Source organism: Nicotiana tomentosiformis, chromosome 2 (assembly GCF_000390325.3).
Source record: "Nicotiana tomentosiformis chromosome 2, ASM39032v3, whole genome shotgun sequence".
NCBI lineage: Eukaryota > Viridiplantae > Streptophyta > Magnoliopsida > Solanales > Solanaceae > Nicotiana > Nicotiana tomentosiformis.
Window position 1 is genome coordinate 22,816,444 of NC_090813.1, and position 18,982 is coordinate 22,835,425.

At 38.5% G+C, this 18,982-nt stretch overlaps 2 protein-coding genes and 1 non-coding gene across 3 annotated transcripts; 1 reads left to right on the top strand and 2 right to left on the bottom strand.

The window, feature by feature from the left end:
- The first annotated feature begins 2,616 nt into the window (after window positions 1–2,616).
- LOC104087743 (probable LRR receptor-like serine/threonine-protein kinase At3g47570) lies at window positions 2,617–5,871 on the top strand. Its single transcript, XM_009592300.4, has 2 exons — window positions 2,617–5,257; window positions 5,352–5,871. Exons 1-2 carry the CDS (start codon window positions 2,617–2,619, stop codon window positions 5,717–5,719), a joined length of 3,009 nt encoding a protein of 1,002 aa, XP_009590595.1. The 3' UTR covers window positions 5,720–5,871.
- Window positions 5,872–7,454: 1,583 nt separating this feature from the next.
- LOC104087742 (E3 ubiquitin-protein ligase AIRP2) lies at window positions 7,455–10,210 on the bottom strand. Its single transcript, XM_009592299.3, has 5 exons — window positions 9,890–10,210; window positions 9,215–9,365; window positions 9,055–9,121; window positions 8,732–8,966; window positions 7,455–7,845 (listed from the first exon to the last, which is right to left on the bottom strand). The coding sequence occupies exons 1-5, from the start codon at window positions 9,952–9,954 to the stop codon at window positions 7,638–7,640; spliced, it is 726 nt and encodes a 241-aa protein (XP_009590594.1). The 5' UTR covers window positions 9,955–10,210; the 3' UTR covers window positions 7,455–7,637.
- A 5,531-nt stretch (window positions 10,211–15,741) lies between these two features.
- On the bottom strand, window positions 15,742–15,848 carry LOC117274521 (small nucleolar RNA R71). Its single transcript, XR_004504636.2, has one exon. It is a non-coding gene; the product is annotated as a small nucleolar RNA R71 (small nucleolar RNA).
- Between the last annotated feature and the right edge of the window lie 3,134 nt (window positions 15,849–18,982).

The window sequence follows — 18,982 nt, forward strand, 5'->3', positions numbered from 1 at the left end:
TATATTCCAAGCATCCATAAATTCTGCTTCATCTTCATACTCATAAATGCATTTTTCCAAAATCACCATGGAAAGAAGCATACCTTTTATAAATTTGATTGAGATGTTTAGCTACATTTTGCTCCATGTGCCAAACGCATAACATGTGATAAACTTCAGTCATGACAAATGAGATGGCCTTACTCATAGCAACATCTTGATCTATAAGAATTGTTTTTGGGTTTTTCCCAGACATTGCTCTAAGAAACGTTTCAAACAACCACTGAAAGGAATCTGCAGTCTCATCATACATTAAAGCGCCTCCGAAAATAACCATTTTTCTATGGTTGTTCAATCCAATGAAACTAGCCAAAGGTATGTGCTCTCTATTCATCTGGTAAGTGGTATCGAATGAGAGAACATCTCCAAAAGTATCATAGTCTATTATCATCTTTGAATCTGTCCAATATATATTTGTGATCATATCATCAACATCCAACTGTACCACAAAAAAGAAAGATGGATCTTCAATTCTCTTCTTCTCAAAATATTGGCGAAAGTTAGATTTTTGGTGATTTCGGCCGATAGTGGAAATTTTGATATCGAGCTCGGAATAGATTTTTCGAAAGTGGCTGTAGGTTTGTAGTGTTATTTGTGACCTGTGTACAAAAGTTTAGGTAATTCGGACTAGATTTGACGTGGTTCGGCGTCGTTTGTAGAATTTGAAAAATTTCTATGTTCTTAGGCATGAATCCATGCTTAATTCATGATTTTTGGCATTATTCGATGTGATTTAAGGCTCGACTAAGTTCGTATGGTATTATAGGATTGGTTGGTAGGTTTGGTTGAGGTCCCGGAGGCCTCGGGTGTGTTTCGGATGCTTAACGGAAAGAAATTGGACTTAGAAAAATCTAGTGCTTTTGCTGGTTCTGCTGTAATCGCACATGCGCAAGGCTGCCCGCATGTGCGAGCAAATTGGCACAGAAGCGGGAAAATGGAGGAGTGCCAGGAGTCGCAGGTGCAAGGTGATTTCCGCATTTGCGATGCTCACAGATGCGTTAGGGATCTTCGCAGGTGCGCAAGGTCCGCAGAAGCGGAAGGGAATTTCGCATGCGCGCACGCGCAGATGCGGCCCTTTCATCGCAGGTGCGAAGGCAGATGGGGCAAGTGAATTGTGCAGATGCGCACAATTTCCGCACAAGCAAACCCGCAGGTGCGAGCCCAGGTTCCGCAGGTGCAAAAATACCTGGGCAGTGGTTAAGTGTTAATCGGACGAGGCTTGGACCAAGTTGGAAATTGGGAGCAACAGCTGAAGCTCCCAGCTGCTGTCATAATCGCACCTGCACTTGGCCAACCGCAGGTGCGAGCTCGCAGAAGCGGCCAAAGGAAGGGCAGCCCAGGATCCGCAGGTGCGCCCCTAACCTTCACAGAAGCGAGACCGCAGAAGCGGAGCCAGCCAGCCTGGGCACTTCCGCAGAAGCAGACTTTTGTCCGCAGAAGCGACAACACAGGTGCGGCCCTACGACCGCAGGTGCGAGATCGCTGGAGGTAGTGAGGTCTCTTTTAAAACGGGACTTAGTCATTTTGGCTCATTTATTTCTATTGTTGGGCAATTTTTGGAGCTCTTAGAGAGGGGATTTCACTTAGCACGTTGAGGACCCTCTGCAATAAATAATGTTGTCGATAACTCCAGCTAATTTAATTTAAAATGTCAACCTATAACTTATGACAAATTACATAACTGATATGTTTTCCTCCTCCTTTTTCTTTCCCTTAAGCTTTTCTGAAATGGCTTATTTGTTGTTTATGGGTATCCAATTGTATTAACCTTAACAGGTGAATGAAGCTAATTTTATTGTACGAAATTTTACTGGAAATCTGGTCCAGGCACAGTTTATACAATTGGATAATGTTACCAGCAACTTAAGAAGTTCTACGTTGAGGCGCATGTACGAATTTCACCCAAACAAGCTCCCAAATATTGGCTCATATTTCGAGTGTCTGTTCCGCCTCTTGGCTCGAATACTTTTACAGATACAGTGACACACTACATCTTATGAAGTACAAGCTTGAATTTCCTTCAGTATTTCTTTTTCAGATTTTACAGGTCATTAAATTCCATTGACTTAGTTTGCTTTTAATTTTGCTCGAATCGAAATTAGAATCAGATCCCTCCAAATAAGTAAGAACATGAAAACTTAAAAAATGAACGAAAAAATAATACTGTATAATTTTTGCTTAGGAACCATAAAAACATGATTTCTGAATAAAAGATCATCTAAGAGCTATGGTTCTTGTGGAATTTATTTTTGTTATGCAAACACAGTAGATGTTGATTTAAATCATTTAATGTATAAAAGGATGACGTTAATTCAGTGCTAAAAATAGCCCCTTCATACTTGGCTGGCATAACAGTATGCAACATGGAATTGATAAAAGAAGTACCTTTCATAATCAATATGTGGTTATCCAATAATATTGCATTTATTAGCATTTATACTTGTTAGTTGGACATCCTGAAAAGGAAAACTTAAATTCCAATGTTTTCTGTCATTTTATCTTAAGGCTCTACTTTTCCTTTCTATAACCAAGCAAAGACAACTAGTCTTACTTGCTTTCTATACAATTTCCAGTACAATGAGGCTTCTGTTATACTTGCTGAACTCAATTATTGTTTTGTCCATGGAATCATATATAGGAGAAACTGATAAACTAGCATTACAAGACTTCAAAAGCAGAATAACTGAAGATCCACACCAAATCATGACTTCTTGGAATCATTCTTTTCATTACTGCAACTGGACAGGTATAACATGTAATCCTTCCAATGGTAGAGTTACATTTCTTCATTTGAGTTCGCGACAACTCGTTGGCACCATACCGCCTTCCATTGGCAATCTCAGTTCCCTTACAGGTATTCATCTTGGAAACAATAGCTTCCATGGTGAAATTCCTCAATCAATCGGTCGCTTACTGCAGCTGCAACATCTCAATCTCAGTCACAATTATTTTAGTGGAACAATTCCTACCAATTTAACTTACTGCAAGGAACTTTTAGAACTTCATCTACAATTTAATGATATGGTTGGGAAAATTGTGGATGAACTCAGTTCACTGTCAAAGCTGTATTTGTTAAAACTGAAAATGAACTCTTTCACAGGAGGCATCCCACATTGGATAGGAAACTTTTCATCTTTAGAATTCTTCGACATTTCAGATAATAGTCTACAAGGACCAATACCTCAGGATCTTGGCCATCTAACGAATTTGTTAGTATTTCATGTGAACTCAAATAAATTATCCGGTACAATCCCTTCGTCGATTTTCAATATTTCTTCCATCTACTATTTCTCTGTTACTCAAAATCAACTGCATGGGCAAATTCCAGCAGATGTAGGCCTCACTCTTCCTAACCTTGCAGTATTTGCTGGCGCTGTCAACAGCTTCACCGGACCTATTCCTGTTTCATTGGCAAATGCTTCTGAACTTAACGTGATTGAGCTTTCCCAAAATAACCTTATTGGGGATGTGCCAACTAGTTTTGGAAAATTGAAAACTTTGGTTAGGCTCAACTTTGAGCAGAATAGACTAGGTAGGAGGGAAAGTTATGAGGGTTTGAAATTTCTTGATTCCCTAAGCAATTGTACATATCTGAGTGTACTGAGTTTTGCAACCAATTACTTTAGTGGAGAATTGCCTCACTCAATCACTAATCTTTCATCGTTACTTGAGATATTCTCTCTAGGTAACAATAGGATTCATGGTACTCTTCCTGCTGATCTAAGCAATCTTATTAGTTTGACCTATCTTGGAATGGACGGAAACCTTCTAAATGGCAGTGTTCCTGAAGCTATAGGTAAACTTAAATATCTGCAAGGTCTCGATTTGAATGGTAATGCGTTTTCAGGGAAGATACCACTCACTATTGGTAACTTGACACGGTTAACAAGTCTAAACATGCAAGAAAATAGACTAGAAAGAAGCATACCTCCAGAGCTGGGGAAGTGTAAGTCTTTGACGGCGCTAAACCTTAGCAGGAATAATCTTGTTGGATCCATACCGAAAGAGGTTGCATGGCTATCTTCCCTTTCAATTTCTTTGTCATTGTCAAGTAACTCTTTAACTGGATCCTTGCCAAAAGAACTTGGTCAGTTGATAAATCTTGAGGAATTGGATGTTTCACAAAATAAATTATCAGGTGAGATTCCAAGCACTCTCAGCAATTGCCTCCGCTTAGAGCGTGTAAATATTAGAAATAATCTCTTTCAAGGAACTATTCCTCAATCCTTTACAAATTTAAAAGGATTAGGTGAGGTAGATTTTTCACAGAATAACTTGTCAGGGAAAATACCAGAGTTTCTCGGAAAGCTTCCTTACCTCAGAAAACTCGACTTATCATTCAATGAACTTGATGGTGAGGTGCCAACTGAAGGGATATTTGCAAATACAAGCGCAATCTTGATCAATGGAAACAGTAATCTTTGTGGAGGTGTTCCCAAGTTAAATTTGCCTAAATGCTCAAAAGCTACCAAGCACCTTGATTCAAGAGCTCCGGTAGCTATTATTGTTCCTGTTATATTAACAGTTTTAGTGCTGTGTTCCTGTGCTGCTTATTACAAGCTCAGAAAATCAAGAAAAGCGCACGCTTGGGATGATGAGGAATTATCAAAGATACCAAGAACTACATATCGAGAAATACATAGAGCAACAGGTGGCTTCTCTGAGGATAACTTGGTAGGTGCAGGAAGTTTTGGTTCAGTATACAAAGCGCATTTTGATGGTGACAATACAATAATGGCAGTGAAAGTGTTAAACTTACAACGAAGAGGGGCTTTGAGGAGCTTCCTGGATGAATGCAAAGCCTTGAGAAATATAAGACATCGTAATCTTCTCAGAATTAAAACTGCTTGTTCGAGCATTGATCACGAGGGTAATGACTTCAAATGCTTAGTTTTTGAGTTCATGGCTAACGGAAACCTACATGATTGGTTGCATCAAGAAAATGATGACCAGCAACAGCAAAGAAGGAAACTAGGCTTTATCCAAAGACTAAACATTGCAATTGATGTTGCTTCTGCACTTGACTATCTCCACAACCACTGCCAAACACCAATAGTTCATTGTGATCTAAAGCCAAGCAACATACTCCTCGATGAAGATATGTCTGCCCATGTTTGTGACTTTGGATTAGCAACTTTTCTCCTTGACACGTCGAGCAATTCATGGAGTCATGAGATTTCTGCAGCACTAAAGGGTTCTATAGGTTACATCCCAACAGGTATGATGTCACTAGTTTACATTTTTTATATATATGTGTGTGTGTGTATATATATGCGCATCGTCCTAAAGAAAGTTGTTTTAGTACCTTGCAGAGTATGGATCAGGTGGTCGAGCGTCCACACTTGGAGATGTTTACAGCTTTGGAATCGTGTTGCTAGAGTTGCTCATATGCAGAAGACCAACTGACACGATGTTTAACGAGAATCTAAATATTCACAAGTATGTTTCAGTGGCTTTGCCTGAACATGTCATGGAAATTGTAGACCCTTTATTGCTCTTGGCAGAAGAAGAACAAAACATCACTCAAGATCAAGCAACAAGAATAGAAGAATGTTTACTCTTGGTTTTTGAAATAGGGCTCACATGTTCTGCAACATTGCCAAGAGATAGAATGCCAATAAATGATGTTTTGAACGAACTTCAAGCAATCAAGAAGTCCTTCCTTTCAAGGAGAAGATGAGTAGGTGACGGACTAATAACTGTTTATCTTTCATGTTTCCTGCATTAAATCTTGTTTTGAATAAGAGAATGTTTCAGTGCGGACTAGTATGCCCAGAATTAGTTTTATTTTTCTTGCAGTGGCTAATCAAAGTGAGCCCCCTTTCTATTAAAGTTCCTCTCATGTTGTCATGTTTGATAGAGTTTACCCTATTAATCTAAAGTCGGCATAGCTAAATCTGTTGACAGATCTAAATTATTCTGACTCAAACAGGCAAGAACAGAACAGTGTTACAACCAAATCTGCTGAATACGGTCAAGTTGGAAGTAGGAAACCCGTAAACTCTGTAGACAAGTAGGATATCAGTACTAATTTTTGGAATGACTAAATGTTATTACCAACTTTATTATACATGAGAAAGCTCAATAAAATTGGGCACTCTCAGCTCTGTATCAACAATACTACAAGCCTGATCTTATTTATCTTGGATTGGTATCTATGCACTGACAACAAGTTTAAAATATGGTTAGAGATTGACTTCCGAAAGGCTATTAAGGACTGGGTGAAGAATGAAAAATTTCCGCTAAAGCCCACGGGAAATTTTCCCATCATGAATCAAACCAGATTGAAACATTCAACTGTCGAACATGGGCGGATGTAGTGTTCTACCGACGGGTTCAGTTGAACTCATAACTTCTGATGCTGAGTAAAAATTTATGTGTAAATTCATTAAAATACAAAAATATTAGATATGAGCTCATAACTTTAAAAATATAATGGGTTAAATTCTAAAAATCTTAAAAGTTGAACCCATACAATTTAAATTCCGAATCCTCCTCTGTGTGAAATTTCACTGACTTTGCTTCTATAACGGTATTGTTCCTATGAATCCCGAAGAACATAAAGCTGTAAACTGGAAGCATACCCATTACGTTCTCCAGTAGGTAACGGGAAAAGGGAGACTGTGTATTTCTTTTGGGCTGCAGCTTTATTGTATAGTTGGGTCACCCGGTTAGCTGCCACCAAACCCGTTGGGTAATAGATGACATCAACTTATTTATACATCACTGCGATGAATTCGTATACATATCCAATCATTGAACTTATATTATTGTGTCTTTCCATCCTATTATGATTCAACCAGTTGATCGTGTCTTCAGGCTTTAGCACTACTTCTATTTAAAGCGTTGAGATGGATATACCAGTAGATTTTGTTTTTACCTCTAAAAAATTGTACTACCTTCGTTCCGAACCTATTTCCTTTTTGCTCCGTTCCAAAAAGAACGACCCATTTCTAAATTTGGAAACAATTTTGCTTAAACTTACAACTCTACCATTAATGAGAAGTTTTTATAACCACACAAATACTCTGGGCCCTTTTTTGAATTGTTTAGGACCACAAATTACAAAAAATCATTTTTTCTTAAACTCTGTGCCCCATCAAACAGGTTCACATAAATTGAAACGGATGGAGTAATTTCTTTAAAATGCTAATATGAACTCGCTTCTCCTTTTTCCTTTTTGAGGAATTACGTTACAGAGTTTAACATACATCTTTATAGAATATCTTACATACAACTTGGTAACCTGTCTGAACCGCGATTCTTACCTAGCTTTGCTAATCAACTTAGAGACGAAGATGAGTGCAATGAACAGTGTTACAGTGGACACTTTTGGTCCGACTGTGTGATAAAAGTTTATTCTGATATTGTACATAAATTTAACATAGAATGACAAGGCCGCGAAACAAAGCAGGAAAACGAGAAGAACAAATATGAATTTCTGCTTAAAGAATGTGAAAAATTATAGTGCACAAATAGTATCCACACTTACTGGAATGACCAGCGAACTGCACGTTTCAAATTTGAAAAAAAAAAAAAATTTATACAAAAAGGAACGCCTAGTATGTGCAACCTACCTAACCTTTAGTATTCCTCAATCAATAATGAGGATGATAAGAGACAACTGTTGGATCCGGATAGACGACGGGCAATTTTTCAATGTACATGAGAAGCCTCTTCATATTTTCCCTTGTTATTGAGGACAAGTCTTTGATCTCACAAATGTTGGTATAGATCCAAAGCTCGCCAGAATCCACCCTTTTGAGACTATCTCGACAGAAAGGACATGACTGAGATCGGGCACGCCTAAAGCAATCGCACAACAATATAACATAGATAAATTATTCAAGTAAAGAAGCTAATATAGAACTCAGAAAATAGAAAAACGATTGTTTCTAGATGCAAAGGTTCTATTATGAGAGCATAACAAGACTTGTCCCATTTTTCTCTCTGAATCCCCTGATAATAAGGCACTAACAGAAGACCTCTCAGAGACCAATCAAGAATAAATTCGCTTCACACTTTTCCTTCGGTTTGGGATGCTTCCACTATTTTCATCTAGATTAGATTAAGACATGTCACTGCCAGAAAATTTAACCTTACCAGAATCACCCCGTTAAGACAAGTAGAATAGAAATCAACAGAACGCTTTGTCTCACCAAGCAAATATTCAAGTAAATGTTTTGCCAATTTTGTTCTATTGCTAATTGCAGGATCCATGATACAGCATTTGCAAAACCCTTCCACACTTGTCCAAAGTACTCCCATAGTCGGTATTATTATTTATTTTTTAAACCAATTTTTTTCCTCTAAATATTTTTACCTTGCTGGACCACAAAAACTTATGGATAATCAAATTTGTGAGCATCCCCGTACATTATATGTGTCAATCATTAAAGGAAGGTGGGTCAAGTAAAAATGTATTCAATCCACACATTCAACTAAAACAGAAAATATGCAATGATCTGGAAGTTGTCACTACTTCAGTACTCAAAAATTCCTGAAAGTTTAATGTTCTCTTTAGTTCCAGCCTCATAATGCATGACACTAATATGTAGGATGTTAGCTACACGCAAAATCAAAAAGGAAAGTCACAAATATTGTTTAAGAATACCACTTACTAAAAAAAAGACGTTATGCATGAACTAACAGAAAAATGGGAAATTTAACAAAATAACAAAACTTGGCTCACCAGTTTCTATAGCACTTCATGCATAAAGAATGATTGCAGGACGGCAAGACAACCTTCGTATCCATCTCCATGCAGATTCCACATTCTTCCTCCCTCTCTATTTCGATTTCAGACAGCTTACCTTTGTTCATCTCATCCCCTCTTCTGTATTTCGTTTCGCAGATCTCTCGCTGTTTCCTATCTTCAATATCAGTAATTCCCCTTTGAAGTTGCAACAATGACGGAAATATCACACCTGTTCGATGACAACTCAATTCAATGAACATCATAACTTTAAAAAAACTAAAGAAACTGGAATTTCCCTACAACGTAAAATGACGCACCATAAAATTGTTTTATACTAGCTTTTCTCTCACGAATATACATGCTAGTCTTACCATCCTCATAAGCCTGCAACAAAACATCATATGCTAATTTTCACTGCCAAACGATGAAAAACAACGCTAGTAATCGCGCAAAAAAGGAAAATTGAAAGATTATGACCTTATAGATAAGGATCCTAAGCAATCCAAGAGCACCAGCAAGGTGACAGTCAGACCACTGAACAAGAAACAGAAAAATATGAGCACAGGGACTGTACGATAGTCTCATCTGAAGGCTAGCACCGTCGTATTCTCTTGGATAATCCGAAGCCCTGTATATATCTCAAGAAAACCAGTCATGACCAAATATCCTAAAGAAATTTTTTGCAACATTCAAGCAAAAAAGGCACAAAATTATTATTTTTCAGATTTCAAAAGAACTAAGCTGTGGGACCCTAATACTAGCAAAGTTTGTTCCAATATTAGGAAAAACAAGGGAATAAGCTCATCAGAAGGAAAACGTACAGAGAACCATTCAATAATTAGGCAAAATAATTCTGAATTTCCAAATTAAGGGTTTTATTGTTTATGATAATCAAATTGGCAGAGAATAAACTGATAGGAAAGGTGGAACAATAAAGGTGAAGAAACAAAATCTCAAATTTACACACAGAAGAAAATACCGAGTTTGAGGTAACTACCTAGAAATTATTCAAATAATTCTACCATCAGTGATAAAGATCCACACTTTTTGTCTAAAAGTTCGATTGGAAACAATAATAAATAAAAATAAACTCAAGCATTCAACAATTAAATAAAGGCTAAGAAAGAACAGAGATGAATAAAGTAGACGTACAGAGTATTGGCATGCTGAATATCAGCTTCAAGTGCTTTCAGTGAATCTTTAAAAGACTTCCTCATCACCCTACCAATATTCCCATTCAAAAACAAAAATCTAACACACTTCCAATAAATACCTCAAACAAAAAACAAAAAAAATCCTAAGAATAATCCCTCAACTACTTAGCTTTTCAGATACAATTCCGAGACTCTGTTTTCAGTGGAGAAACTTAAGGAGCAAAAGCGTGAAGCGTTTGTTTGGCAAAAGAATTCTGGAGAGTATTCGATCGACCCGATGTCAAGGTGGTGGGGGTCCCGGGGAGGTGGGGGTGGTTGGAGGGTGGGGGGAGGGGTTCCCACTCAAAGACTATCGCTTGCACCGCACGCTTCTTCCTCACTTTCAGCTTACTGAAATCTCGTAGGAGTATTAAAGTGTGTGATGGTTTTTGTAGAAGAAGATTAATTCGTATCTTTACTTTGCGAATTTTGCCTTTTTTCTTTTGGGAGAATTAACTAAACCCTACAACTTTTTTCCATCTTAGGAGAGGTCAATAATTATCCCGAACCCACATAATATCAAATCATAATTTAATATTGTATCTAACATTTTATTTGTTTGGACATAAAATTTATGATCTTAAATATATTATAATATTTATATAATTACAAATTTTCTGAACTTATCATTAATTTATTTAGTTATAAAATTTTGTCACATAAAAATAAGTTATTGTACAATTTCATTTTGAAACAATCCAAAAGTGTAATAGGACCTCACAAATACCGAAAATATAAATAAAAGATCCGACTCAAGTATAAGGATACTTATGTCTTTTTCCTATATTTTTTCTGATACCCTTTCGGACCTGGTCTATAGTTCTAGCTGAAGCTAGCCGAAATCGAGAGTTTTCTTATCTCACTCGATAAAATACGGGAGATACTGTATACAACAATAACAACAAATACAGTATAATCCCAAATGTAGGGTCTGGGGAGGGTAGTATGTACGCAGACCTTATCCCTAATTGGAGAGGTAAAGAGACTGTTTTCGACCGACTCCCGGCTCAAGAAAAGGTGGCAATAAAGAAAAGGGAAGAAGTAGAAGAAAGAGGAGGAAGAAAGAAATAGGGGGAAAAGGGAGGGGAGAAAAAGTAGCATCAAATAGTAAAATCAGGGAGCAACAATTTTTAGTAGCAATTTTCAAACAAACAAAATGGATGTGGTAGCTAAGTACCAGATACACCAACAATCTAAAAGAATGTATCTCTCAACCAACAACAAGAATACTACTGGTACTACTGGTAAACCTAGGAGGAAGTGACAACTACCTGTCAACCCACCACCTTAATCCTCGACCCCCATACCTTCCTATCGCTAGTCATGTCCTCAGTTAGGTAAAGTACCGACATGTCCTGCCTAATCACCTCTTCCCAATATTTCTTTGGCCTATCCTGGGAGAGATATTGTATACATAAATCATGTCCTCGAGAGAGATACTGTATACATAAGTAAATAAGGCTTAAATCATAGCGACGTATTTTAAAGTCGTGATGGCTTTGATCCAAAGCGGATAATATCATTAATGTTTGGGTTGTTACATATATATGGTATCAAAGTACCTCTACATGCAATCTTGAACGATGTTGGGGTAAAGCTAAGGATCGATGTTGGGGCAAACCTCAGCAAGGACCTTGAGTCCCTAAGGAGGTATATGTGACATCATATATAAATAAATAAGCCTTAGATCCTAGCGATGTATTTTAAAGTCGTGCGGATCTAGGCTTAAAACAGATAACTACTACAATTTTAATGATGGTGTTGATATCTAAATGCTTACTGTTGGAGACATTCCATCTCCAGATTTGGATACAGGTTGAAGGCGGCTAGGTTACACTTCTAATGGCTGTGAGATACAGAGTTGGGGTTCTTTTATTTTAGCTCTCCACGTGTCATGATCCAGTGCAACACTCTCCATTTAGTTCTCTCATCCCACCCGTTAGTTTTAGCCCATTGGATGACAGTTGAATGTCACTATTTATGCATTTTCTCTCTTCTTTCTTTACATACATGTACAAAAGTAGTTAGAGGTTAGACAGTTAGTGGAAGACACACGTGAATATTATATAGCTTGTACAACACATTTTATTCATTCAGATTGGAAAATACAATTTCAACATTTTGCAGAAATTCTCTCTCTAGAATTTCAACATGGTATCAGAGTTTTGGAATGATCCAGCTTAATTTCGATTCCAATCTCATCTGGTTTCTATCTGATTTTTGATCTCAAGACAATAGTGAGATCAATACTGAATTTTTTGATCTCATATAGTTTCGTTTCTGATTTTTTGCTTCACAATTTCTCTTGAGATTTCTAGGTTTTATTCCTTCACTTTCTGTTGATTGACCATTGAAAATGGCAGTACCAGCAAAAATCAATCCTGATCATCATTACTATCTTCATGCCTCTGATTCTCCTGAGCTTGCTTTGGTTTCACCTCCGTTTGATAAATCTAGATATGGCACTTGGAGAAAATCCATTTTGATTGCATTATCATCCAAAAATAAACTTTGCTTCATCGATGGAAGCTTAGGCAGGCCGAAGGATGATTCGACTGACTTGAAGTATTAGATCCGATGTAATGATATGGTGTTTGCTTGGGTCCTAAATTTCTTGACCAGTGAGATCAGACTTAGTGTAATTCATTCAAAATCAGTTAGAATTTTGTGGACACAACTAGAGGAAAGGTATGGACAATCGAATTTAGCTCAGTCTTTTGAATTACAAAAATAACTATTAGAAACAGTTCAAGGTTCAAATTATATTGCTACTTACTTCAACAAAATCAAGGCTATATGGGATGAGATTACTTGATGCTAGAACTGTTTGAGTTTGTATGGATTGTAAATATGGTTCACTTGAAAAGAACTATGCCCTCGAAGAAAGGCAGAAATTAGTGCATTTACTAATGGGACTAAATGAGACATACACTGGGGTAAGAGGAAACATCATGATGATGCAACCTTCACCAACAATTGACAGAGCCTATTACCTACTACTTCAAGAGGAGAGACAAAAGGGAATTCAATCTATAGGACACTATCCTAGTAACTCCAGTTCTTTGCTGCTACAACACAAAAATTCAACCAACCACGTGGAAACTTTAACACTTTTGCTAGTCAGCCTGGGAACTCCTGTGGTGGAAATTATTCTCAAGCTGGAAACTCTTTTGGTGGACATGAGAAAGGGTTATCCTGCAACTACTGCAAGAAGCCAGGTCACAATATTGATAAATGTTTTAAAGTTCATGGCTATCCTCAGCAGCAAAACTTCAGAAACAACAACAGGCAAAGAAGGCCACAAAATCCTATTCAAGGTCATGTTGTTTTCTCAGATGGAGGTGTAGGATAATTCCACAACAATGACACAGAAGCAACAATTGATATTAAATAAGAACAACTTACACAACTAATGGAACTACTTCAACGGGTCAAAATTGGGCAATAGGCAGCAGTAAATTCTGAGGTCAATGTGAATGCCAATTATGCTGGTACATCTCTGCCTACTCCTATCATTTTTTCTAAGAACACTAAGAGTCATTTTTGGATCATTGACTCTGGAGCCTCCGAACACATGACTTTTGATCCAAGCATTCTCAGAAACATTAAAGTCCTTCCTACTCCTACGAATGTCACTCTTCCTAATTCTCAAACGGTAAAAGTAACACATACAGGACAAGTTACAGTACACCATGAATTGACTCTACACATTGTCCTATTGATGTGTGGCTATAATTCCATATTTTAGTACATTATTTGCCTTGTATTTTATATGCTTTAATGATAAACTACACTTTATTTGCTCGTAATGGAATATATTTTATGTGTAGGTGAATTGAAGATGAAAGTAGAGAAAAATGAATAATTAAAGTCTAAAGCATGCTCGAAAACAGTTGAAAAGAAGAAAGAAAGAAGTGAGCAGGGGATAAATGAGAAAGCTAGCGAAACAAGCTTAATAGCTCGCGTGGGAGCTGGCTAGGCGAGCCTTTTAGCTCGCGTGGGAGCTGGCTAGGTGAGGCAGGAGGCGAGGTCCACCTCGCGTTAAGGCTGGCGACGCCAGGTCTGGGGCGAGGTCCTGCTCGTGTGAAGCCTCGCGGAGCGAGGTATGAGGCGCGCACACTCCAAACTTTGAAGGTTTATTTCGTCTCTTGATTTGACTAGGACTTGGCCTATGTCATTTAAGTCTTTTCCTACATATATAAATAGACATAAAATGCCACTTTTGAAGGAGTTTTGCAACCGGAGGCAAGGATAGCTCGTGAAACAACCGTTGGGAGTTAGAATCATTGATTTCTACATCTTTCATCTTTACTTTGTAATTTAATTATGCAAAACATCTGGGATATTGTTACTATGAGTATGAGTAGCTAAACTCCTAATCTAGGGTTTTGATGGAACCTATTGGAGGATGATTTTCCTGTTACGTTAATATAGATTTGTCGTAGTATTTTCTCTATTTGTTCAACTATATTATTATTGTTGTTGATTGAAGGGCCCTCAATCGACTGTGCCTATGTAGTGTGTATTACTCGGGAGAGAGTGCATATTTAGGTAATAGTTGAATAATATCACTCCTAACGTATATGAGGGATCAATACAGAGGGTTTAAAGGTGGATTAGGGATAACAAAAACTTGGTGCGATCCGAGTGAGCCGTACTTAATGCCAGCTAGCGTAATTCGGGAGAATATGTCTAGTAAATTATGCTAGTTACTCAAGAGAAAATTACAACACTCAGAGCGTTCATGATCGGTAGAGAAGACTTAGGCAAATTTATAAAAAATGTAGCGGAAAGGATTCCGACAATAGGGGAAATCATAACCTTAGATCATTCCAATTCTTGTCTACAACCCGTTCGTAGTTAATTATTAATTATTACATTTTTATTACGCGATATTTAGTTAGTAAACATCAAATTTATTACTTAAATATTTCTGAAGATTGATTGCGTGAATTTGTGCGAGTCTAGTAGCTTTGTTTAATAGGTTAATTCCCTGTGGGATTCGACTCCGGACTTATTAACCGGAATATATTTGCAACGACCGCTAAGCCCTTTTTACAAGGCATTGTTAGGCGTGATTAAATTTTGGCGCCGTTACCGGGGAATTAACGGTGTTATTAATTGCAGCTAAAAGAATTGCTAGAATTTTTAGTGTAGTTAATTTTCTTCATTTAAAACCAAATACATTAAAATTCTAACGTTTGTAGTCTTGGGTGCTACAGGTGCATGCCTAGAAACTCCTCAAGAACTGGTGAATTGTTCGAAGTATTATCAGATCCTGAGAAAGTTTTCAAGGCACTTAATCATGCAAAAAAGAAGGGCAAACAACCACAGAACTCAACAGAACAAATCGAACCAGACATGGATGACGGAGTAGAAAATCCAAACAACAGAAGCAATGAGAATGACCCGAACAATCAAGGTGTGGTGCCTCTTGTGCCAGAAGCAGCATTGTATGACTAGGCACAACCCAACGCCAAAAATCTGGCAACTGCAATTGTAGTCCCTCAGATACAAGCGGAATCATTTCAAATCACAAACAACAAGCTACATTTGTTGCAGAACAAGGGACTGTTCTTAGGGTCATACATTGAAGATCCTCAACAGCATCTGAAGAATTTCCTATCGATATGTGTCACGCAAAAACAACCTAATGTAACACCGGAAGCAATAAAGCTGTTATTGTTTCCATTCTAAGTGACAGGAGAAGCTCAGACTTGGCTTAATTCACTCCCCATAAACTCCATCACTACTTGGGAGAAATTAGTCAAGCAATTTTTGAACAAGTTCTACACACCCAATAAGGCTGCCAAACAAATTGATAATATATTGAGCTTCAGGCAGAGACCAACAGAAACACTACAAGAAACGTGGGAGAGGTTCAAGGGTATGCTGGTTAAATGTCCACATCATGGCATTCCAGATCAGATATTGGGGCAGAGGTTTTACATGGGACTGGCAGACGGCTTAAAGGTCAATGTTGATGCTTCAGTAGGTGGAGCATTTTTGAGCAAAACATTCAGAGAATGCAAGATCCTACTTGAAAAAATTGCCCAAAACTCAGGATGGATGACAAGAGACTCTACGATCACTCTTGTAGTTCATTCAGTGGCTTTGGACCCAAACAACTCCATAGCTGAAAATATGGCCACTCTAATGACGCAAATGAGTATCCTCACCAAAAAAAATTGATGAATCAAGCCAGAAGCAGCAGGTACACATAGTTGATGCAACTAATGGGGGCTTATGTACACCATGCATTAACCAACCACATGTATGCTCGTGGAGTGCGGAAGGTGACAACCAGCACTATCAGGAAGATATGAACTATGTGGCCAACTATGGGGGACAGAGGCAAGATGGTCAGAATTGGGGGCAGCAGAATCAACAATATAGGCCAGCACAGTAACAGTACAATAACAACAACAATCTTGGAGCTATGCGACCACAGGGTCAAGTTGTGCCTTACCAAATGCAACAGGGTTACAACCAGCAAAATCAGCAGCTAGGTTATCAACAGCCTCAACAACAACAGATAGTGAGACAAGATGATGGGTTTGCTGAACTTAAAAGAATGCTGCAACAACTGATTGGGTCCAATAGAAAAATGCAAGAGAGAGTAGACGCACATGAATCAGCGATAAAGGGTTTTGAGATTCAATTAGGACAAATTTCGATGGCTATAAATAATCGTCCCCAAGGGATGCTACCTGCAAATACATAAGTCAATCCAAAAGAGCAGGGCCCAAAACAGCTTATGGTAGTGAGTCTAAGAAATGGTAGAGACCTAGATCTGGAGCAAGAAATTGCTCGCAAAAGCTGACCTACGGAAACACTTCTGCCAGTACCCATTGAGATAGATGATTCAACAGGGTTAACTGAGGTGACGGTACAACATGCACAAGAGAGTACAAGCAAAGAAAAAGAGGTTGTGAAGGAGACTGAGGTAGCATAAGAAACGACAGTAGAAGCAGTGCCTGAGCAAGATAAAACTCAAATCACAGGACTAAAGCGACCTCCAGCACCATTCCCACAGAGATTGGCCAAATATCAGAAGGATGAGCAGTATAAGAAATTCATGGAGATGTTGAAACAAATCCAGGTGAACATTCCACGGATTGACGTTTTGCGGGAGATGCCTGGGTATGCCAAAATGATGAAAGATTTAATGTCTCACAAATTCGACTTCCAAGACTTGTCCACTCTTACATTGACCCAAACCTGTAGTGCAGCCGTAACGAGACCCATAGCTGAGAAGTTATCAGACCCAGGGAGTTTTACAATCCCATGCACGATAGGCAACTATGCTTTTGCTAAAGCATTGTGTGATTTGGGGGCAAGCATAAACTTGATGCCCTTGGCTATCTACAAAAGGTTAGGCATTGGAAGAGCAAGACCCACATCCATGCTACTACAGTAGCCGACCGGACAGTGAATAGGCCATCAGGTATCCTTGATGATATATTATTACAGGTTGGGAAGTTTGTGTTCCCAACAGATTTTGTCATTCTGGACTGCCGGGTTGACGAGGAGATTCCCATAATTTTGGGAAGACCATTCTTGGCCACTGGGAGAGCTTTAATTGATTGTGAAATTGGAGAGCTAAAAATGAGACTAAATGATGAAGAGATAACATTCAATGTGAAGAAATCTATGCGGCGACCAAGTGAATTTGCTAACTGCTCTCTAATAGAAGCTATGGGTGTAATTTTGGAGGAGGAATATGAGACCTTGAACGCTAAAGACCCTCTAACAGCCTGTCTCATGAACTTAGATGAAGCAAATGGAGAGGACTTGGCGGAGTGGATACTGGCTCTTGAAGGCCAAGGGTTTTAGAAAAGAGAGAAGAAAGGAAAACTCCTCCAGCTAAGCCATCGATAGAAGAGCCACCAAAGTTGGAACTGAAGCCACTACCACCTCATCTCAGGTATGCTTTCTTGGGACCTAACTCAACTTTACATGTTATTATCTCATCTGGTTTGTTAGATGTATAGAAAGAACAGCTTTTACAGATATTGATTGAGTGCAAAACTGCAATTGGTTGGACAATTACAGATATTAAGGGTATCGGCCCGGCCTTCTATATGCATAAGATTCTACTGGAAGATGGCCACAAACCTTTCAGAGAACATCAAAGAAGGTTGAACCCCAACATGAAGGAAGTTGTGAAAAAGGAGGTGATAAATTGGTTAGATGCGGGGATCATTTTCCCCATCTCCGATAGCAACTAGATCAGCCCAGTCCAATGTGTGCCAAAGAAAAGTGGGATGACTATAGTGTAAAACAATAACAACGAGTTGATATCAACAAGAACAGTCATGGGATGGGGAATTTGTATGGACTATAGAAGATTGAACAAGGCCACCCGAAAAGACCACTTTCTTTTTCCGTTCATTGATCAAATGCTAGATAGACTGTCGGGAGGTCCCACTTTTGCTTTCTGGATGGATACTCGGGGTATAATTAGATCTCCATTGCTCCGGAAGATAGAGAGAAAATATTATTCACCTGTCCATATGGCTTCTACGCTTTTTGGAGAATGTCGTTCGGCCTATGCAATGCACCCGCCATATTTCAAAGGTGCATGATGGCCATCTTCACAGATATGGTAGAGGACATAATGAAGGTCTTTATGGAAGATTTCTCAGTGGTGGGAGACTCATTCGATGATTGCCTAAAGAATTTGAAAAGAGTACTGAAAAGATGTGTAGAGACTAATCCGGTGCTCAACTGGGAAAAGTGCCATTTCATGGTACAGGAAGGTATAGTCTTGGGGCACCTAGTGTCGAGTAAGGGCATTGAGGTAGATCGTGCAAAGGTTGATGTGATAGAAAAGCTTTCACCATCCACTTCCGTCAAAGAAATAAGAAGTTTCCTTGGGCACGCCGGTTTCTATAGACGGTTTATAAAAGACTTCTCAAAAATTGCTAACCCCCTTGTGTAAATTGCTTGAAAAAGATCACCCTTTTGTGTTTTCTAATGACTGCAGGGTAGCTTTTGAGGAATTGAAGAAGAGGCTGGTGACAACACCTATCATAGTTGCACCCGGTTG

Bases quoted from the DNA above. Each gene is read 5' to 3' on its own strand.
- LOC104087742 (XM_009592299.3), bottom strand. From the start codon at position 9,954: ATGAGGAAGTCTTTTAAAGATTCACTGAAAGCACTTGAAGCTGATATT. The intron at 9,366-9,889 runs GTACGTCTACTT...AGATATATACAG, and splicing joins ATTCAGCATGCCAATACTCT to GGCTTCGGATTATCCAAGAG. The intron at 9,122-9,214 runs GTCATAATCTTT...GTTTTGTTGCAG, and splicing joins TTAGGATCCTTATCTATAAG to GCTTATGAGGATGGTAAGAC.
- LOC104087743 (XM_009592300.4), top strand. From the start codon at position 2,617: ATGAGGCTTCTGTTATACTTGCTGAACTCAATTATTGTTTTGTCCATG. The intron at 5,258-5,351 runs GTATGATGTCAC...AGTACCTTGCAG, and splicing joins TATAGGTTACATCCCAACAG to AGTATGGATCAGGTGGTCGA.